General features: G+C 42.9%; 1 protein-coding gene across 7 annotated transcripts in view; it reads right to left on the reverse strand.

Annotated features, from left to right (window-relative positions):
- Nucleotides 1-23,533, reverse strand: part of PRKCD (protein kinase C delta) — a 408,906-nt gene that overhangs the window by 160,957 nt on the left and 224,416 nt on the right. For 4 of the 7 annotated variants that reach the window (XM_078661635.1, XM_078661634.1, XM_078661633.1 and 1 more), the window contains exons 6-7: nt 14,645-14,705; nt 17-70 (exon numbers count right to left, since the gene is read on the reverse strand). In XM_078661635.1, coding sequence (XP_078517761.1) covers nt 17-70; nt 14,645-14,705 — 115 coding nt within the window. The remainder of the gene's footprint in view (nt 1-16; nt 71-14,644; nt 14,706-23,533) is intronic. The other 3 variants (XM_078661638.1, XM_078661637.1, XM_078661636.1) reach the window with 1 other exon arrangement.

Here is a 23,533-nt window from a genome sequence, read left to right on the forward strand (position 1 = left end):
TTGAATAGTCGCTTACATAAAGTGGGTCGTGAATGATCCTCAAAGGACAATATGCAGCCAGTAGCACAACCTGAGGAAGAAATAAATAATGTTTAAAATTCAAATACTATGATGAAATGGAGCAGATACCGTGAATTCTGACAAATGAAAACCACTTCCTCTCAGAGCTTAAAAAAGGTGACAATAGTTACTGAATCCCTCGAAGGATCGAGCAGCTTCCAGCCACGTGAAGAGTACCCTGATGTGAAACCAAACGAAAGCAAGTGATTTGTCGCAGCTCAGCATGTTCATCGATTACTAGCAATGAGACGGCTGGTGAGCACAGCGATCTGATCTCCTCATCTCATTATTCCTGCAAGATGGAAAAGCTGATTCCACACTCTGCCACTCTTAGCCGCTGACTCGTAGGCTGCAAAAAGGTCTTGGCCACAGACGCATTAACCCACTGTGCTATGTTCCCAGTTTAACAGAATATATTTGCAAGGACAGGCAGTCCTGTTCCACATCCAGCACCTACTCCTAAGTGCCTCTATGTCGCCGCTCCTCTCCTCCCCCAGCTCTGCCCCCCAGTGTGGCTCAATGGTTAGAGCGGCAGACCCTGATGCAGAGGTCTAGCCCAGGACCAGGGTTCAATTCCCCGCCTCGGCGGGTCTTGGGCTCAAAATTCCACGGACCTGATCATTCTCGCCTCGGTGCCTATTCCAATCATGGAGTCCCACTCTGCAACTCTGGGCAATAGCTTGCTTAATCTCCACAACGGCCCCCACAACGCTAAGGATGCCTGGCCTCCACCTTGGGGGTGCCCAGGAGTGGACACCTCACAGGGAAAGCCAGGATGGGTTCCACAGCGGTATTCGTACAAGCGCCTTGAGACCCTTGCGGGTGAGTAGTGCGCTATACAAGTATCAATTTACAATTTTTTTAACACCCTCAGTGCTGCCTGGCACTCCCCTTTCTATATGCATGAGATCAGTGGAGCTATTTCTCAGCGAGGAATAAATGCTTCTCTGCTGTCCTCCAGCAAACAAAGTGACAGCCTAATGATTGGGCCTCGATGGTAATTAGCGATGGAGATGCTAATAATGAAACGCATTTACATTTCAATCAAGAATAACGAAGAGAGGGGGGTGGAAGGGAAGGAGAGGGGGGGATATGAGAGGCTTTAAAAGGCGGACATGAGAAGGGTTTCAAGAGGACAAGGGGAGGTAGCGGGAAATCAATGAGGGATTTACAGAATGGCTGCAAAAGAAGCAACAAGCGAGGCGAGGGGAGGACACTCAGGGAGAGAGAGGGGTGTCAGGGATGGGGACAGAGAGTGGGAGGACACAGAGAGAGACAGGCAGAGATAGAAAATGGGAGGGATTGAGAGATGGAGAGAAAAGGAGAGCACAGGCAGGGAGAGACAGAGGAGGTAGGCCAAGGGAGTCTGCAAAAGAGAGGCAAAACGAGAAGGAATGAAAAAGGGAGACAGAAAATGAGAGAAATAGAAAGATCTTGAGAGAGAAGGAAGACAGATGGAGGCAGAGACAGCAATAGAAAAAGGGAGAGACAGCGATGAAAACAAGCTCTTTGCATTGCTGTGGGGAGGGGGGAGGAGAAATGTGAGACACGGCCTGGCAGACGTGAAAGTGAAGCCGGCCATGGGCAGTGAATAATTAGGAGAGGAGAAATGCCTGGGGCAAAGCGGCCGGGAAAGGATCCCTTTAATGTGGCCGTGAAAGCAATTAGGGAACTGGGGAAGCCTGTGGGAGGGAGGCTGATTGCTTTCATGTGGGGAAATGCGCGTGCTTGTCTTCACGTGAACTGTTGAAAATCCGGGCTTTGGTTTGAGAACCTATTTTGGCCTCTAAAATTCTCCCCTATCCATTCCTGCGGAATGGCATAGGCTCGACCTAAAAAGTAAAACAAACTACAACAAAACCTGTAACCCCCACTCGACAGTTTCAAAATAGCTCATCATAGCTAAAATCAAGCCAAATTCAGCAATAAAAGCCTGTCAGAAAAAAATAATGTCAATTTTAAAAAGACCTAAAATAGTAAACCTGGAGGTATTTAATAACAAAAAAATAGATTTTTTCTTGAAACTACAAAAATGTTAGAATGAATAGAACAGTGAACCCATACATATCCACATTAAACCACTAAAGGAATAAACAAAGATTGTTTTCATTTCTGCAGAATGAAACCACTCCCTGAATGGGATCAGCATAGTCAGTGTATATATTAATCTAAAAGGGAATTGAAAGGGATTTTCTCCTTCTGTTGTGTTAACTTTCCATGGCGGTAGTGCTGGTGGTGAGTGCAGGAAGCTCCCCTTCAAGTTCCAAGTTCCGCTGTACTTGAAGAAACCTGCGACAGAATCCACTCTCCTGCCAGAGATCGCCATCAATACTATTTCGAAGCTGTGTTCACTCATCCTCTAGTACGCTACCAGGACAACATACCTGTTGCTGGTGTTTCTCTAATACATACTTCTCTACCCTGACTCCACATATTTCCAGGTCTTGATCAAAATTCCATGCACTCAAATTTCAAGTGAACATGTGCCCATTAGACTCAATTCCAAATTATGCTGCACAATGGTTACTTGGCCTTCCTTGAATTACCAGATGTCACTGGCCGTAGCTTCACTACATTGGTCACCAGTGAATCTTTTTCAAATCAATATGGTTGGGACACAGAAATATGTTTACTCCTAAATGGCAGTAAACTGCAGATGTTGATGGTACTCCACTGAACGCTCTTTAAGGTCTAAAACAAGCTTCATTTGGAGATTTCTAGGTTTCATCTAAAGACCATGGAGAAAAAGTCCTTTTAGACTGCAGCAGCCATAAGTAAAATGAAATTCCATGCCACTGTACCTATGTAAGAATATGACCTGTTGAAATTCAGGAAACTTTTGATGTTGTAGTTGTTTCCAGTCCCTAAATGACATGGGGTCTCCAGTTTTGCTGCTGATTTTAAAGCAGGTCCCCTTGGTAATGCTGAGTGAGGTTGGATTTTTAGTGTCTGGATACTGTAGGTTAGGGAGTATGCTGCAATTTACAAATACCTTAACTAGAGTACATCAGTTTCAGATGTTTTGGTTGTAGCCAGTAAGAGTCCTGTAGTCTTTCTTTCATATTCATGGTCCTAAGAAACATCAGTCTGCCTATTATGGGTGCTTTTCAACAAAAGGAGCCTGTCTGCTCCACGACTTCACACACTTTTACTAAATCTAAAGACAGGTTGTAAGATCTGCAAGCATGGAAACTGGAGGCCCAGAAGTGCAGCAAACACACAGATTCAGCTCAAAGGGTCAATCAGGTTACTTTCACCTACGAAGTTGCCACGCAAACGAAAACCGGGAAAAAGGCACAGGAAAGAAAGAACTTGCCCAGTGTTTTTTGAGACAATCTGCCAAACTAGAAACAAGACTAAATACGCTTCATGGAGGTCTGAACTTGTAAGGAGTCCGAGTATTCAAATGGAAATTTTTGGGGAGACCACCTCAACAGCTCACAGCTCATATTTCCAGTCCCCCTGCTCTAATGTGTTTCAGAAATAAGTGTTGTGCCCTTTTATAGAGACCTGCTGGGGAAACCCATTTTCTTCCTAGTCCTTCCAATTCAAAAATATATTTTTTGTACAGGATTCTTTTTTACTTAGTTAAAATAATGAAAATGCATGAAGATGCATTTAATAAATTAAACAGCAAACACTTAGTTTTTTCAGAAAATTGGTCAGATTCAGTGTAAAAAAAAGAAAAACCTTTCTCTGCTTGGTCGTGACATATTTTAAATTGCCACTCGTGGTTTTCTTTCTCGAAGCTGAACAAGAAATAAAAAGGAACCTAGAAGACGCACAATTTCACACTCATGTTCATCTGCAACTTCCTTGGTAGGGTGTCAAAAACCGTGGCTGACCACCGCAAAGGCAAACTGACTTAGATAACAAATGTTTTTCTCGTGCGAGCTGTTGCAAGAAGGGCAGCACTGAAATATTAATGAGAGAAAAGACCTGAATGCTGGGGCGGGAGGTTGTCTTTCAGGGATTTGCAGTCACGCACATGTTATGGCAGAGGCAGAATGTAAAAGACAAGTGAAATTGTTTCATCAACATCCTGTCACTTTAATTAATGTGCATGACCGACACTATGCGCTCGCTGTGTGGCAAGCATACATGCCAACCTTTGTAAGCAGGAAGCTTTCTCCCAACCATTTGAGGCTTCATTACAGTAAATATTACACTCTTCTTTTGAGCTTTATTTTCTAGTTCCTTAGGTCCCTCAACATTTGTAGGTTTTCCATGTTTTTGTAGGTTAATTCATTAAGCAATTACCTCCCTCTGCCATTTTAAAATGTTGGGAAAGGGAGCACTGCCCTGTTCCCCAATATCACTTAAAAAAAAAAAAATGACTACTCGGATCGCTTATCCAAATTTGGCCCACACATCAAGAATACACATCGCCTCCATCTTTAATGGCCTGTAGTCCCATGATGATGCTATAACTATTCTTCACTTGGATTTGGTCTTCTAACCAGCAGACTGCAGTCAGTGGCAGCATTTCTCTTGAAACCCACAGTGTCTCAGCCATATCGGTTTTTGTCTCCTGCTTCTGGAGAGCAGGAGGGAGACAAGCTCGTCCCCAACAAATTGAGACATCCTTCTTGTGACCTCTTCCATACTCAACAACCAACAAGTCAACAGGGGCGGCCTTAGGCATGTGCAAGCTCAGGGCCGGACTGGGAACCACAACCGGCCCCGGCAAAGTGCTCGGCCGCCCCCCCCTCCCTACTCGGGGGTGGGGGGGTGGGGGGGGTTGGAGGTGCCGCTGAGCTTTTTGGAGCCGGTATTCGACAAGGCCGATATGCTGCAAAATCGGCCCTGTAACAAAAACGCCCCCCCAGGGGCCCAAAACCCCCCCCCGTGCGGCGCACCGGGGAATTGCCCGGTGCCCGCTATGGCCAGTCCAGCCCTGTGCAAGCTGTGCACCTGCACAGGGCCACCAAACCCCAGAGGCCACCACGCCAATATATATCCTTAATATAATACTCCTCTGAGGATGGATACATATTAGCGTGGCGGCCCCTGGCAGGGATTTGGCGGCCTCCGGTTCTGTTCCACTTCCAAACACCCTGACCCCCCCCCCCTCTTCACTGGCCTCCGCGCTCCGCCCCACCCGGACCCCCTCTTCCGGGGCCCCCTACCTACGCTCCCTGCCCAGGGCCGCCATGAGCCTAGAGCCGCCCCTGAAGTCAAGCAGAGAAGGGCTGAGACACACAGACTAGATCGGTGTGGGAAAAGTACGGGAGCGAGATTTGTACCCCATTGCAGTCACAGCACAGCTGGTGGAACCTCAAAGTATAACAACCATAAGGTCCAGGGCCCTTGCTGAATGGATGAGCAAATATGAAGTGTCCCAATAACGGACACCAAATAAAACACAGCCTATTACAGCGACGCGGTCAAGTCGCAGGCACCGGTCATCTTCCCCCAAAAGAAAGACACATGAACAACAGAGGTAAGCAAACCTGCTATGACCACGCTCCTCGACTTAAGGCTTGAGTACATGAGCACTGTCCTACCCACACGGAAACAAAACCTGCTACAGGGAAGCCATCATCTACCAGACATCTGCTACTTTCCCCAGAAGATCTTTTTTTTAAACCAATTTTTTTTTCTCGAAAGTTAAACAGTAGCACATAATATAGCAAGGTTACACAATTACCAGATTTTTATGTTGCCCTCCAGAAAATTATACGTCTGAGAACAGTAAAGAAGTCAGTGCCGGTATGAGATCACTGAATAAACACAAACAGTGCCAATAGACAAACATAACAAAGACCTGACATCCAAAACGAAAAAACGTGCCTCGCCTAAAAGCCTAAACGCTTTCCCAGAACTGTTTTTGAAGCACCAATAAACAACAGGGGTAAACACGTACAGCACGCACCTAGACAAAGTGGAATAACAGTAAGACACACACTTTTACAATCAACACACTTTCCAAATTACTTTGTATACACACACTACACCCGAAATAAGAACAGATTTTTTTCAAAGTGCTTCTTTAGCGAAAGCTGTGTTCTTCCAACAAAATAACATTCATATATATCATACAATTGTGGTTTCTGTGCAGTGTAACTCAGTTAAACTCTGTCGAAGGCACTGAAAAAAATGAAGTATTTAAAAGAGCACAGACAGTAACCGGAAAATTTAGTGTATTTGTTTCTACACTATACTGCAGGATCTCTGCAGGAGCACAAACATGCCACCCTATAAACACAGAAGGTATTCCAAATACTACAGCTGTGGATATCCTGATTGCAGGAATTTGTATTAAAGTAAATTTTAATTGTTCGAAACCACCGACTGGACATTTTTCATTCGTTGGTGCTCACTAATCACTCATTTGAAGAAGGATTTTTACATTATTTTTAATGGTTATAGCACGTGATAGGGGCATTAGGCTGGAAAGAGTTTAAGTGCACCCTTCTACATCTAATTGCACGAAGCCATTGGCTGGCAAACTTGAGGATGTGTTAATATTTCGACAAATGTGCGTGCGTGTGAATTCAGCATTTTATTTCGCTACATAATGAGAAACACAACTGTTCTACACTGAAAAATGTAACTGAAAAACTGCTAATGGTTCAGGAGACTCCACCGAGCACTTTAGAAGTGCACAGCCACGCGCATACAGCACCGGGTGACGTAACCTTCCCAAACCAGCAGGGCCTGCTCTCGAGCGGCTGCGGGTCAGACCACAGTGTTACCATGGGGACGGCACACTGCACGCGAGGGACTCTGAGCGCATCTTCGTCTCACCCTTTAAATGCGTGAGGTAATCTCCAGGATTAGATTAGAATATTTTGTTATGTATAGAGAGCACACATTTACCCGTGACCGTTTCTTGGCGCTACAGGGAAGGGAAAAGAAACCCAGACATTTGCAGAAGTAAACAGAAATGCTCTTATGAGTTTCTGGAAATTACCGAGGACGGCAAACAAGTCTCAGCGACGGGTTCAGAGACTTCCAGAGAATGGGAATGAAGACTGTAAAACATCAGAGGTCGAAGAGTCCTGCCAGTGGAATATATTTGAGTACGGGAGGGGTGCATGGATGGCCCAAACGCTGTAAATTGCAATGAGGGAGACACAAGGAGTGCAAAAATCTTGCAGTATGCAAACAATCTGTGCAGTTTGAAATATTCACCAAGGACCCTAATCACAACAAGCATTGGCAAAGCCAATAGGTCTAGTCTACGCAAGCGCTATTCGCTTTGCAAATGTGTTTTAGTCATGTTGTAGACCTGTGTGGCTGTTGTGCAACATGACTAAAAGTGAGTGGTGTAGAGTGGAGTGCCAGGGTGGAGTGGTGTAGTGTCCTGGAGTGGTGCAGACTGTCTAGGAGTGGCATAGTGGCGTGGGGTAAAATGTTGGAGTGGCGTGCAGTGGTGCAGAGGAGAATAGAATGGAGTGCGGTAGCTGCATGGAGATGTGTAGGGTTTTGGCGCAGAGACGCATAGAGTGTCATGGAGGGCGAAGAGTGGAAGGGCGTAGAGAGGACGGGTTCAGAGTGGAGTACAGCATCGTAATTGGAGCAGAGTGGTTTAGAGTAGAGCAGAGTGGTGCCAAGTGGAGAGGGGTGGGGTAGCGCAGAGTGGAGCGGCATAGGGTGGAGTAAAGAGCAGAGGAGTGGAGTGGCATACAGAGAGGTGCGTACCGTGGAGTAGAGTACCTTGGCGCAGAGTGGAGTACATTGTCGTAGAGTGAAGTGGCATAGTGTGGAGGAGAGTGTCATATGGTGGAGTGGCAGAGTGTTGAGTAGAGTGGAGGGGCATAGAGTAGTGGTGTAGAGTGTAAGAGTGTTGTATAGTGGAATAAAGTGGCATGGAGTGGGATAGAGGGAGTTGCATAGAGAGAAGAATTGTGTTGTAGTGTAAAGTAGAATGTCGTGGAGTACCATAGAGTGTCGTGGAGTGTTGCAGAGTGCAGTGTCATTGAGTGTAGTGGGGTAGAGTGTTGTGGAGTGGCATAGAGTGTCAAAGAGTGGAGTGGCACAGAGTCACATAGAATAGTAGAGTGGAGTAGTAGGCTATAGCGGAGAGTGGAGTAAAGCGGCATAGAGGGAGTTGCATAGAGCGTCGGAGTGGCATAGAGAGTTATGGAGTTGAGTGGTATTGAGTAAAGTGTATTGAGTGGAGTAGTATTGAGTGGAGTAGAGTGCTGTAGAGTGGTGTGGAGAAGAATGGAGGGGCATAGTCAAGTCTGGAGTAAAGTGTCAGAGTGGAAGAGAGTAGAGTGGCGTGGAGGGAAGTAGAGTGGAATGGTGTGGATTATAGTGGAGTAAAGTGTCAGTGTGGGGTGTTGTAGAGTGGACTTCTGTGGAGCCGTGTGTCGAACATTCAAATGGCATTTCGTTGAGTGAAGTTGCCAACCTTAGAGTGGCTTGGAATGGCAGAGTGGAGTGAAGTCAGAGTGGAGTGGCATATCAGAGTGGAGTAGGGTGTTGTAGATTGGAGTATGCAGGCTGTGGGAGTGCTCAGCCGTTACAGACAACAAATTCTCACTTGAAAAGACCATTACATTTGCACAGACATATAGTTTTACTGATAAAAGTATACATTGCACAGATGATAATGTGTGGAAATGTCATCAACTAGTGTACTGATTTGTTTTTAATGTATTAAAATATTTATTTCGACCACACCTCAGAATTATAAAAACATGATTCATTTTTGCTTTCCAAATTCCGAGATATTCTGAAATATCTGCACAGCACATTCACAGACATTTACATTTTGTTGTGTGCTAGAAAAAGCCTTTCCTTTCACAGCAAGATTGTCACATAAATACTCTCACTTTGAAGTTAGCGAAAGAAAAGTAAACACCAAGCTACCTTGGGAGACCGAGCCTAACATTTGACCAGTGGGTTTAAATGCACAGCAAATTAAAGATTTAAAGGCCTGTTTACAGAAAGTGAGCCTTCAAAAAATAATGCAGTGAATAGGCTATGCTCCATGGGAGGGACAAACTCAAGCTGAATAGCTGAAAACAAATAAAGCCAACAATTAGAAAGAAATCGAATAGGAGTTACAAAGCCACTGGTAAGCAATGGGAAGAATACATTCTTAGGTCTGCTTTCAAAATGTCCCAAAGAAGTTGTTCGCAAACCAGACAGCTGCACTGTCTGGTACACTTCGATTTAAAAAGGGCAACCATATCTGTGAGGATCATTTGCTCCTCTTAGATGAGAAAGAACGTTTGTTTTTCCTCACGGTCCTTATTACCAAGAAAAGGACTAATATACGGAAAGGTCTGAAAAGCAGCTCAAATTATGCTTCTGAAATACCCCTGGCGCAGGTAGATGCATTCTCTTATCAAGGTATCACCTAGCATAAAGGACTAAGTTGGAGGCCACACGTAAATACCATGGTTTTAAAACACAGGCAATTAGCCAGCATCATGACCAAGGAATTCAAAACATCACTAAGCCTCTCACCCCATTGCTGCAGATCTACAGCTCCAAGATAATGAGCTCAGTCCTGTATGGTGCAGAGTTATAGAGTTTGAGATATTGTCTCAACTAGCTGCATCAGAGAGCAGGTGTTTTCGGGGAGTTACACGCCTACCTCAAAGTAGACCTATGCTTCCTCTGGGTTAAGATCTAGGCAGAAAAGCATTAGCAGATTTAGCAAGACTATGCACAATCCTCTACTGGCGCAGAATCTGGTGCACACCAGAACTGGCCATTTTCTCAGAAGGTCTTAGAAATATAATGGAGGCTGATTGCTTCCTTAAAATGAGCTGGTTGTGTGACATCAGAAGTTCTCTAACCTGTATGGGAATGTTATCATTGTGGTAAGCCGTTAACAGCACCCAGTTCCCATCAAAAGATTTAATTAAGCAAAGGTATTGGGAACTGATTGTACAATAAGCTAACAGAAAAATTGATGCCACAACATTGACAGGAATGTTTTTGCAAATAAAGCGATGCCCGGCTGCTGAGAATTATTGGGATTTAATCTCCAAGCCGCTAGACCGCAAACTGTATTTCCAGTTTAGAGCAGGATGCTTACCCCTGAATTCTTTTACTGCTAAATGGTTTGCCACTGACGATGATAAATGTCCAAACTGCATTGACTTGGAAGAAACATATTCACATGTGCTGTTTGTATGCCCTGCGTATGTCGCCCCTTGTAAAGCATGGCTGGTGCCGACTTGTAGTAATATGGGCACCAACCCGTCGAGTGTAGCCATGAGAATTTTACATACTGATCCATCTTTATCGTATGCAGTACCAATGGCAACATTTTTAAGATGGATGTGGATAAGATCTAAATTGCTTCCTGCAAATAACTGAATGCAGGACTTTTCCATCAATGATAATGAAATATGTTTTTAGTCCTGCTGGGACTTTTTAAAGTGTTAATAACTTATTTGTTTTAACTTACAATAATATTGTGTATATGTTCTTAACTTTTTTCTAAATCTTTTCTCTATTTTAATATCTTGTTGTATCGATTTTATTTAACTACTTGTTTTTTTTCTTAGCCAATGTTGTAAACTGTGTAATTTGATTTTTTATGTACCCAGCTTTTATGACATTTACTGTCGAATAAAGCTTATGTTGTTGTTGTTGCTTTTGAAATACTGGTCCCAAATGAAAAGTAAAAGAGTAGGTGCTCTCCATTATTCAATTGTTCTTTGGCTTCTCAAAATCGTATGGCTAAGACAGACGGGGCCACTAATGTTACCAAGCCCCATGTGGATCATGGACAGTCGTCAACCATCGTATCCATGAATGTATGGGTTAGTGTGTATACAGCACACACCTTGCTGGTGAGCAACATTTTCAAGAGTGATGGGAGACATGAAGAGCAGATTTTTCACATTTAAATTATTACATGTGACATATTTTACATTGCACTACATTTGCCCTATTGAAAATACTAAGTCAGGGAGGCTATTTGCCCTTAATCCTTAACATTTTCAGTCAAGTGCTGAATCTGGAATTAGAACTCAGATGTCCAGGTTCCCGAGTCTGAAGTTAAAGCCACTGAAATATATCTGCTCTCAGTGCAAGGAAATGCAAAATAATTCCCTTCTACTACTAAGTTAGATGCAGGATATGGTTTATAAATGTGGCTTGCAAGACCATTACTGAACAGGGCCCTGCAGATCAAGTAGGGTATTCTTTTTATTGGTAAGAACCATTAATCCTTCCCAAGCAGGATTTCTTGATGAGATTAGTGAGACTGGAGTGACAGTATGTTATGTTAACAGTACTTATAGAGTGCACGATTATCCGTCTTGGTGCTAGCTTTACTGAACAGAAAGAAAAAATGGCCCTATTAATTAGTAAAAAGCCATGTTTTCATTGATTTCATGAAAGACATAAGATTGGGCATGTCCTTGATTTAAAGGGGTAGCAGATTCCAGATTTTAGTGGTACCAGTCACAAAACATCTGCCTCCACAGGAAGCAATTTTGAAATTAGGAACTCTATGTCTTTTTGCCCCTGCTGAGTGAAGGTTTCTGGTTGTCTCATACCATTTGAAACTCTGTAACATGAAATCTGGGCCAGAATCATGTAGTACTTTGTAGGCATTACTCAGGGCTTTAAACCAAATTTGCTGTCTGCGCGGAGCCAGTGTAGTTTGTGAGGAAGGAAACCAGTAATGAATTTAAATTTCGGGATCGTGCAGCTGCATTCTGCACAGATTGAAGTTTATTCAAAAGTCATTGTTGTATATTAAGATAAAGACTATTGCAATAGTATATTTTTGAAAGGACTAAGGAAATACTACTGTTCTCTGTGTATCTGAGGGTAAACAAGGAAGGATTTTATTTATGATCCTAAAACTATAGTATGAGGAAGAGGTGATTGCATGGACTTGATCTCCAAAAGTGAGTTTATTGTCCATAAGAACTCCCAGGTTTCTTGCCTTATAGCTGGAGTATGTACCTTTCCTAATTCCTCTTGCCACCAAGCTGGGGACCAGAGAGAAACCTGGTTGCCAAAAAGGATAACTTCTGTTTTACCAGAGTTTAGTTAGCTTCAGGCAAATGTTGTTCATCCAATTGCTGACAGATCGCACACAGTCATGAAATCTAGTTCCTGTGTTGTCATCTTTGCTGGATAAAGACAGCAATTCTTGTGTTATTGGCATATGATGTTCGTGAGAAACCAAAGGACCTGATCAGAATTGCTAGTGAAGTTACATGAACATTAAACAATAAGTGGGCTTAAAGAAGACCCTTGAGGAACCCCACAAGGAAGTGGCAAGGTTTGGAGACTACCTCTTTTAAAGCCACCGGTTGCTCTCTCCCTGTGAGGAAGCACCTCAAAAGTGGCAAGGTGATTCCCTTGATACCAATGTCATGAAGACGATCAATCAGCAGCCCATGATCGACTGTGTCGAATGCCGTCGACAGATCGAGCAAAACAAGGGCTGCTCTACCTCCTGGATCAAGAGCAGCTTGAATCTCCTCTGTTGCATTAATCAGGGCTATCTCAATGCTGCAACCACTTCTGAAACAAAACTGTGTTGGGTCCAGAAGATCATTCTTCTGAACGAACTCTGCCAGCTGAAGATTCATGGCTTCTTCCACTATCTTAGCTAGGAGCGTCAAGCACGAGATTGGTCGATAGCTAATATGATCCAAAGGATTTAAACTAGTTTTTTTTTTTTATTAGTGGACAGATTGATGCTACTTTCCAGATGTTGGGAAAAATGCCTGTCTTAAAAAGTAATAGCAGTAGGCACAGAGGCATGCCTTTATTAAGGTTCTGCACTGCCACATACCCTTGTCTATGCACCCAGCAATAGGCAAATACACATTGAACTTCTAGCTAACATAAATCAATTTTGTGAAAACATATCCATTTCCAACCCAATCTCACTAACACAGATCTCGGCAAAAACTTTGTGAATTGAAATAAATTGTCTACATAAATGTTTTTTCTGTGTGACTGACTTGGGCACGTGGTCAGATAGAGTTGTTGAATTAACCAAATGAGCCATATTTCCTCCAAAACTCTGCTTTGATGACCACGATTCACCGGTTAGTTCATTCTCAAGCCCTGAGTAGGTGCAATTAGCTCAGATAAGCAGGGGCAGTGACTGTGGCGAGGTCCATGAAAGAAGACCAAATATCTTAATTTGGTTGAAGGTGCATCTTGGGAACCAGTTCTCAATGCAAGTTTATTAAATGCTCTGGTTGGATTAACAATCACTCTTAGGTACGAGTTAGGTGGCCTATTTTCTCTGCAGCTTACAGAGCCAGAGCTCTTGGGCTCACACAAAGCAAGCAGTGGCAGAAGCAGGAGCTATTTGCAGGGTATCCACCATCTCTAAGCTGAAGTGCGAGCACATTGAAATAAAAAAAATGCAGAAAAATAATGTCTGAACAAGTCACTGATGCAAAACTTGTGTAATTGATTCCAACGAGAGGCAAGCTAAGGTCGAGCCTCTCATCATATTTAGCGTTAACAGAAAGCGTGTTGTTTACCAGAAGCAATAGGCACCACTTCCCCTCTCCTGTGCCACCTTCATGAATTTTCCCCAAAAGTCATTGTGTAAGGAGGACGGTAGCAGTTGCCTCAGCTCATGTCCCATTACATAGTGTATGGTTAAATGCTGCCACAATCCATGCTTGCTGCTGCCAGCCCCCAAGCATATACTCCTGCTCTGGTTTTCCTCAATCTCTCCATCCAGTATTGAAGGCATTACATTATTTCGCCTGAGGTCTCAAAAGATGGAAATTAGACTTTACATTCAATGCACCAGTCACTTCTACTATGTGAACATTTCATTACAAATGGGTCCTCGTGTCCATCAGGGTGGCCTGGACTTGTTAGATCTAACTTTTTACCACTGCGGTGTTTACACGCGAGGGCATCTGTCCTTACAGAAGAACAAGAGGGCTGAGGCAAGTACAGAGACAGCATGCCCCTGTAGAGGTGCACAAAAAGCAAACATATTGGGGATTTAAAGAAAGTAGATAGAAATCCAATAAATAATTTGAATTGCAAGTATGAGAGTGATCTAAGTTTGTACTATAGGACTCAATAGACTAAAGAAATCTTGTTTTTGTCTACAAATATTTGTTACTGTGCATTATGAAAGGTTTTTTATACTAAATATTAGATAAGAAATAAGCATATTTATTCGGATTGCGATGATTAGAGGCATTGTAAGATGAGATACCTCTCTGAGGTATTAAATGTTATCTTTACATGCACACTGTTCTCTCATTAGCTTGCTAAAATACGTAACATGTTAAACACATATGGTAATTTTTTGACTTTGTTAATAGTGCATTCTATGTAGACACTGAACCTAAACAATTTACGCTCCCTTTGACACACCAGAAAATACTCTGAACTTCGTTTACTTATCTTGTCAAATAAAAGAACTGAAGTCACTACAACAAAGTCCCATACTGTTCTTTGAACATCTACGTTTCAATTCAGTGCACGAGTACTGTGGACGAAAATTGAAGGTTGTGAACTTCAATAAGACCAAAGACCTTGACCAGACCCCCAGCAGGCTCATCTCTACAAACTATAAAGTGCCAGAAGTCATGCAATAGTGTCATACAACAAATAATTTGCTGAGCACAGTAAGTCAGCTAGACCATAAACATTCTCCTACCTGTATCTTCTAAGAGGTACTGAACAGACATTAACACCCTCCCTTGAGGTTGCAAGTCGAGCTGCAAAATGAAAACACAATGTATTAATCATCAAATTGTTAATTATTTTGCTGAGAACGAAATTCAGGAAATGAACTGAACTAATGGAGGTTTTGAATCACATATAGAGTCAAATTTGCAGTAAATATGTCATTACATAGATTCTCGAGCTCACGCCATTGTGGACAAACCTGAAGTCCCCAAGATGGAACAATGGGTTGATTTAGTGGGTGGGATCAACATAACATTGTGGCTGTAGACGAAATTGTAATCAAATAAGTTTTAGCCAATCCTATAAATCTGGCTTAATGTTCTTAAGCACACATACGAATGCACATAAATGCGCACAGACTATTTATGCCATGTATGTGTGCAAACTGCCTTTAACGGTGCCTTCTGTTGCTGGATCAATTTTTTAATTTCAAAAGCTTGCAGTGGGGCACCGACATTCACCGCAAATTTAGGATTTGAGAAATCAAAAAATAACAGCAGACAATCAACTTATGTACAACATCACCCATAGTGCAACATTAACAGGACTACAGAAAACCATAAGGAGTGAAATCACTGTTCGGTGCAAATTCACTTTTCAGTGCAAAATTAACTTTAGGTGCCAAACAACATTTAGGGGCCGCTTCCGAAGTGGTTTGGTAATAATTCCGACCAAATTGGTTTGGGAATGGTTTCTGACCGATTCGGGAGAGTCCGACCGACCGATTACGATGCATCCGGATGCTTCCAGATACGATTGGGTAAGACTCGCATTGACTTCAATGGGAGTCTATATTCCGACAAATGCATATGCTCCCATTGAAGAAAGGGGTGGTGGGGAAAATTGGGTACCCTGTGGCGAGCACCCCTGGTATCTGCCACACTATGCATGGCTGGTAAGGGAGGAGCAATGGGTACCCCCACAGGCCCGACTGGGAAGGCTCCAGGTGCCGGGGGACCCGCTATGTCCCCCAAAGTCTGAATCAGACTGCCAATTCGAGTCAGACAGCACGATTCAGAATGGCTTTCCGAATCCAGCATTGTAATCGGTCATTCGGAAACGCGGCCCATAGAGACGTACGAGTCTGCTCCGTATAGCTCAGTCATTCCGAATGACATCGGTTCGGATTAGGATATTCCTAAAGCCTAACTCGCATCGTAATCGGTTGGTTGGAAACCTTTCCGATTCGGTCTGAAAGACATTCCCGATCCCATTCGGACAGAGCAAATGCCGTTAGGAGACCTTCCAAACCGCATCAGAATCGGCCCCTTGGTAGTAAAAAAGAAATTCATGTACAACATCACTTTTAGGTACAAAATCACTGCTGGTGTGAAGTCAGCAGGCTTGTGGAAAGCCTTTTAGGTTCAAAAACACATTTAATTGCACAATCACAGCTAGGTGCAGTTGATGCAGGAGTGTGGAAATACTTTTAGCAGTGCAAATGTGCCCACTGAAGTGTATAAATACTTCACGGTCACTGCACTGAAAAGAGAAGTACTCTTTAGGCAGTTGGGCTACGTATCTTTTGACCAATAGATTACAGTAGGAATGAAATATTCCTCTGCCATGATACTAAATGTGAATTACAGATTTTTGACGCAATAGCTAAAGAGACCCGACCCAAACTAACGACTGATGTAGGATCTAAATTAAAAAATCTGGCATACAGTGAAAATGTTGTTTACTAAGAAAATAGTAATTCTGAGAAAATGCAAGTGAGCAATAGGGCCTGACGTCCAAATACGGATTAAAGGGTAAATCTAAACTCTAGTTACTATGGCAAAATTGTAATTTATTTTCCTCTTATTCTTAAAATTATATTTTTATCCTTCGTTTTTCCATTTATTTTATATTAGGTAGACCAATAAGTAGTAATAACTGTTTTATATATAGGTTGCATTTTATCATAGTGCAATTTGTTATAATTATTGTCCTGGTGGAGAATTGATTTATGCAATGTGAATTCCATTGAGCGATAGTACTTTTTAACCTTAACACTAAATTTGCAATTTAATGTTGGATTCTTTTATGATCATTTTTAATTGTGAATACTCTGAGAAAGATTGCATAACATTTTCATCCTTCAAGTTGCCATTCTAGACATAAAAAGGCAATTTCATTATCAAAACAGGATATAGTGGTGCTGTAATGTATGCATGTTTTGGGAACAGGTGCTTGATCAGTTGCTACAGTGAGCGTAAATACATCAGGGGATGATGAATGCTCAATATGCATATGATTCCTGATTCCAACGTTAAACAAGGTTCCCCAGAGCGTAAAAACTTAAATTGCCATTCATTAAACTTTAAGAAAGGGCAAGACAAAGAAGGGAAAATGGCACACACCTGGTATATTATCCACGATTCATTAACAAGAGGAAACATGCAACAATTATATTTAATCTAGCACAGTGTCATTGGCTGATAACCCAGATGGTGTACTCATTGCTATATTTTAAGACATTTCCTTTGAATGGGCAAGGATTCCATACCACCTCTTTAAATATTGCCATAAAACTCATTTATTTAATCTTTTTGTAGAGGATCGCTAATGCTTACAATATACAAGAAGGGTGATGGAGCACTTGCACAAAAATATTGGCCTGGCGCTCTAATTAATATTGCTGTAAAATCATTTGCACAAACCCTCATGTTAGTACTGTATGATTGGAGGGTAGATAACTAGATTCCCCTTAAACAATATGAGTTTCATATGGGAAATTGTCTTTTCCAGCAGCCTTTACTACACAGGCAAATACCATGTAGATATGTATTTGTACATGTACCAAGAAGTAATTTACAGCGAGGGTAAATTGAGTTTTAAATCACATACTTTTTATGTTATTTAAAAAAAATGTAGTTTAGGTGGGGATAATGGTAGATGGGGTACGGGTGGTTTAGGGTTTAAGAGTTGGGTAGAGGTAAAGGGATATGTGGTTTGGTTTAGGGGTGGTAGAGGTAAATGAAGGAAAAGGAAATATAAAAGGGGGTTCGAGGTCTTGCAATTCGATCAACATGCTCTATAGTAACATGCATTATTTATGTGATTTAATGCCAAGCCAAATCTGTAAGAAACTATATGTGGGAACAGAGAATTAACTCTGTAATGATTCAGGAACCACAAATCCGCAAATAAAAAACTTGTCCAGCTTGTAACCAGTCATTTTAACCTTGAGGACCATTTGCTATCAGAGTTGAAGATTTTCCCTTTTCAACATGCCATAATGGAAGAACTATTGAACTACAGCGAATCTTCGGAATATACTGTTCAAAAGCACTGCATCCAGATGGAATGAACATCACTGACTATACCACCGAATTACAGCATCTCTCAAAAGATCTCAGGACTGCATTGATTCCACATTCCCAAAGCAATCTTAACTCATGATCCTTTGGTATCGCTTTGCTTGCGCTAAGTTGGCAGTGTATGCCCAGACGCGGGTCCCTCGCTCACTCTACCACTGGATTCAAAATAGCCTGGCTGATGAGGATTATGAATCAGAAATCGGTCCCAGGATGCTTGTTTCCGGTCCAGGGAAGACATGGCTTGGCAGTTCGGGCTGGACTGTTCCCATGAGGCACAGGGCCAGACTGTTCATATGGCCATGTCTGAACTGGGGTGGTGGAGTGAGCTAAAGAATGGTGATGGATTAAACCCAGATGAGTGTTTAATTTGCTCAAACGCTCTGTCCATCATCCCCTTTGGTATCGATTTTTGAAAATCAAGCAGTGTCAGCTGTGCAGTCACTGAGCACACAATGCTGTACTTGCTAAGGAAGGTGGAAGCCCAAAAGTTATAGTTGTAGTGGAAGAAAAAGGTTACCTACCTAATAAGCATCTATTTGGGGCATGTAGTGCTGTACATTCACATGCTGTGCACACTCCTACCATTTAGTGTTGGGCCCAGATGTGTGCAAGCTATTTTACTTCAAATAAGTCTTTCAAGTCACAAGGTACTGTGAGACCTGCTCTTGCTGTTAAAGTGTTTGGTCACCGCCTACATTGTTAGGTTGTTATCTTGCATGGCGGGTAAGTAATGTAAATCTAAACAATGTATAGAGAGATGTCCAATCAAAAAAGAGGAAAGTGAGATAGAAGCACACTGCAACAGCCGCAGGTGTCCAGGGAGAAGGGTGGGCGCAAGTGAACCTACAGTACTACATGCCACGAACAGATGCTTGCTGAGTAGGTAACATTTTCCATTTGAGGCATGTTTGGAGTACTCTCCCCGTAGGTGGTGGCTAGCCTATGGGAGTTGCAGTAGATTAAAGAAGTGTACGGAGAACTGGCTGGCCAACATTGGCTTCTTGGCAGGCTAGCACATCCAGATAATAATATTGAGTAGAAGTATGTGGTGTGGACCGGATAGCTGCTTTGCAGATGTCAGCTATTGGTATGTTCCCCATGAAGGCAAACAAAGCTCCTTTTTTTTAAGTCAGGGGCTCTAGGTGGATGGGGCAAGATCCTCTTAGCTTTAGCATAGCATGCTTGGATGCACTTTACGATCCATCTTGCAAAGCCCGATTTGGATAGGGCCTTTCCTTTGTGGTATTTGAGGAAGCAACAAAAAACTGTTGTCTCTTTCTAAAGGGTTTAGACCTATCAATGTAGTACAGGAGGGCTCGCTTAATGTCCTAAGTATGGAAAGTTTGTTCCGCAACTGACTCAGGTTGTGGGAAGAAATTAGGGAGTTCAATGAATTGATTAAAGTGGAATTTTAATCAATTGGTCAGCCCTGCCTCTGTTTGTCATTTTGGGTTGTGGTATGTTAACACCCAAAATAATAAACATACAACAGCATCCAATTAGTCCATGTTGCGCTTTCCCCCTTACTATGCTGCCTGTAGCTTCTCCTGTGGGCCCTTTAGTCACTATGGTTGGGGTACCACATTGTGTGGTGCTCATTCTCCAGCTATTACTTCCCTTACCTAAGTGGGCTTCTATTATGGTGCAAATAAGTGTAATTGCAAACATGGACAGGTTGATGACCTAGTATACTCATGTGACGTACTGTACAGTACTCAAATAAGCAGAAAGGCAGAGGCCTCGATCCCACAAGATTTAATACAATAAACGACGTGTTTTTCTGAAGTTGCAGAAGGAAATTCACATATAGTGAGTACTTAATGTTGCTGTATTTTTTTAACCCCTCCAAATGAGATAGATGGTCAACAAGACCAAAAATGATTTAAAAAAATCAAACATACATGTAGTAAGAATATGATGTTAAAAAGGTTTCAAGCAAGTGGATCCATAGAAAACTATGGATGCATGATTTCTCACAAAGTACCTGTAGATGCGTCAAAATTCACAAGGCCAAACAGCAGCAGAGATGGAAAGCATTGAGAAAAACAGAGATATATCAGTTCCTGAGACCATGGGGAGGCGATGCAACAGTTCTGCTCTACGCAGGAGAAGCGATTAGTCGAATCCGGTCTGTAGGGGGAAGTGATGCGTCGATTCAGAGACTGTTCTGGTCCGCGGTTGACGTGTTGGGGAAACTTGCTGCACAGGTACGATGCGTGGAAATCCGGGATGCGTCAGTGATCAATGTGGCGGCACTGCATCGGTTTCTTTAGCCGCAATCCCTCGATGTGTCAGTTCTTGCAGCGGCGGCAGGCGCTGCGTCAGTTTCGGCAGCGGCACGGCGATGGGTGGAGATTCTTCTCGCGCAACGGTGCTGCTTCAGAAACACAGCTGCAAGAAGAGCGATGCATCAATTTTCTTAGTTCTTCAGGTTTCTTCCAACTTCCAGCAGGTAGCGCAACCTCCAGAGGCTCAGAACTGGAACAGGTACTTCCTAGCAGGTCAGAACTCTCAGCAGCATAGTTCAGGGGAGCTGGGGGTGAGTCTTTGTGTCCCTGAGACTTCAGAATAGGAGACCAGCACACACAGGCCCTTGGAGATCTTCTTCAAGCAGGTTCAAATCAAAGTTTGAGTCTTTGTCCTTTCCTTGGCAGAGACAGTAACTGTAGGCCAATCTCACACAGCAAAGGGGCAGTAATTCTCCTAGCAGCTCTTCAGCCCTACTACTTGGCAAAGGTTCCTCTTAAGTCCAGAAGTAATCTTAAGTTCTAGAGTTTTAGGTCTAATACTTACAACCCAAAAAGTCTTTCTTCTATTTGTGCAAGCGTCTGAGCTCAGTCCAAACTAGTTATGTCACCACTGGTGCAGTATGGCCATAGGGGGTGGAGACGACATTGTGCAAGGAAGACCGACCCTATTCATGTGCAAGGGAATCCCCTCTCCCTATTCTAAATTCAGCCAAGTCCTATTCAGCTCAAACTGAGTCATCCAGGAAGTCTAGGCACACCTCAACCCCCCAGTGGAATGTCTACAGTGAATGCACATCCCCAGCCCTTGTCACTCCAAAACCAGACAGTCAATACACAAACAGGCAGAGCCACACAGAATGGTTAAACAGGAAAATGCCTACTTTCTGAAAGTGGAATTTTCAAACACACAATTTAAAAAACATCTTTACTAAAAGATGTGTTTTCAAATTCTGAGTTCAGAGAGCCTAAACTTTATATCTCTATCTAGTCCCAATGGGAAGTTATACTTGTAAGATGTTACAAAGCATTTCCCAGTCTATGCTATGGGGCAAGATAGCCTTTCAAAAGTGAAAAACGAAATTGGCAGTATTTCACTATCAGGACATATCACACACACCAGTATAAGTTCTACCTTTCACATACACGGCACCTGTCCCAGAGGACAGTGGAGAAGTGTGGCTCAATGGTTAGAAGAGGCCGACCATGAAGCAGCGGTCAGACCCGGGACCAGGGTTCAATTCCCGACGCGGCAGGGTCTTGAGACCAAAATGTCCACAGACTCGATAATTCTCACTTCGGTGCCTGCTCGAATCACGGGTTCACACTCTGCAACTCCGGGCAATAGCTTGCTTAATCTCCACTATGGCCCCCCGCGGCGGGATGCCTGGCTTTCACCTTGGGGGTGCCCAGTACGGGTTATCTCACAGGGAAAAACCAGGACGGGTTCCCAAAGCAAGCGCTTAGAGACCGTTGGTGATAATGCGCTATATAAATATAAATTACAATTACAATACCTTGGACCTACCATAGGGGGGCCTTACATGTAAGATAAGGGAAGGTTAGGGCCTGGCAAATGGGTGCACTTACCAAGTCGACATGGCAGTTAACAAACTGTGCACAGACAATGCAGAGGCAGGTATGAGATACCTTTTCAGGGCTACTCATGTGCGTGGCACAATCAGTGCTGCAGGCCCACTAGTAGCATTTCATTTAAAGGCCATGGCACACTTCAGTGCACTTTACTAGGGACTTACCAGTAAATCAAATATGCCAGTCAGGGAGAACCAATTGTAACAACAATTTAGACAGGGAACACTTGCACTTTGACACTGATCAGCAGTGGCAAAGTGCGCAAAGCATCTAAGCCAGCAATAACGAAATCCAGCACAGCATCAGAAATACAGGGGGTAGAAGCAAAAAGTCAGTGGAAACCATGCCAAGGATGCCAAGACTAACACGTCCCTTCCTAATTGCATGTCACAGGGGGATGTGTGATTGTTTAGCAACCGGTCGCAAAACAATCGCAGTTTACCGCCTACTTCAAGTCGGTGGTAAGCAACTTACAAACAGGAAGGGGTTGGCAGCGAAAACGTTTTTTAAGAGCAGGCAGTGGTCCCAGGTACCACTGCATTGGACCACTGCCTTCTCAAAAAATGAAACCAACATTTCATTTTCGTTTTTGAAAAGCAGACAAAGACATGGGGTTAGCTGTCCCCAGTAGGCCACCATCTCTGTGTTATTGCCCATTCCCAATAGGTCGCAAATTGCGACCTGCCTCATGAACACTGATGAGGCAGGCCATTTGCGACCCCATTGTGAATCGTAAAATGTGTCTGAGACACATTCGTAATTTCCTTTTGCGACTGGCAAATTGTGAGTCGCTAAAACTCGCAAATTGTGAGTTGCAAAAGGAAATGGTAGTACATGCATCCCCAGCTGTGTTAAGATCCATTCTTTCTGTGCTAGATCTTCGTAAGACCATCTTAAAATACCATTGTGGATGTATCGTTGAGTGGGCATGTCTGTACTTTCTAACAAAACAAAAAATGCTAACAGCATGACTCGATCTTTAAGGGGGGCTGCTGCTTGGCAGGAGAAATGGGTTTGCATAGGACCCTTAAATGGAAAACCAATCTCCAAAGGCTTGTGAGTGGCAAAGAAAATTGAGATCCAAGTTTCTACAAAGGCAGACAATGCATAAAACTGAATCAAGAAACTGAATCAAGAATTACGTTTTTAGACTATAACCTTCTTGAAGTACTGCAGACGAGAAACCTACTCGTAGTAATATGCAAGCTTGAGGTAAAGTAATGAAACACAGGCATCTACAAAGAAATGAAGAATTACATCCATTTACTGTATGGGAAAGCACATAACTATTGATCTACCCCATGAGACAAAGCAAACCATCTTTCACCGGCCTAGTCTTCGTGGCTGGCGTCTGCGTGCCTTGGGCTACTGCCAAGGATTAATACATAGTCCAAGTACAGCATTCCAAGTCATGAATTTGTTCTTTGCGGAAAACTGGCCACATAGCAAAATTAGAGTAGTTATTCCGTTCAGTACAGTTTTATGCTTTTTAATGGCCGGTGTTTTTAAGTGCTCAAAGGAAAATGCAAGTACACAGAAAATGATCAGCCACCATTTTGTAATATGAACTCCTACGCTTAAAATCTAAATAATGACAAATAACGATTTTCAAATGTAACTTTTGCGTTCTATGCGTTTTAGCGCATATGCATATGGGGGTGTCTGTGCTTTTTTCTTTTTTTTACCTCACAGTGGTCCTTTAATATAATTCTA

Source organism: Lissotriton helveticus, chromosome 9, assembly GCF_964261635.1.
Source record: "Lissotriton helveticus chromosome 9, aLisHel1.1, whole genome shotgun sequence".
NCBI lineage: Eukaryota > Metazoa > Chordata > Amphibia > Caudata > Salamandridae > Lissotriton > Lissotriton helveticus.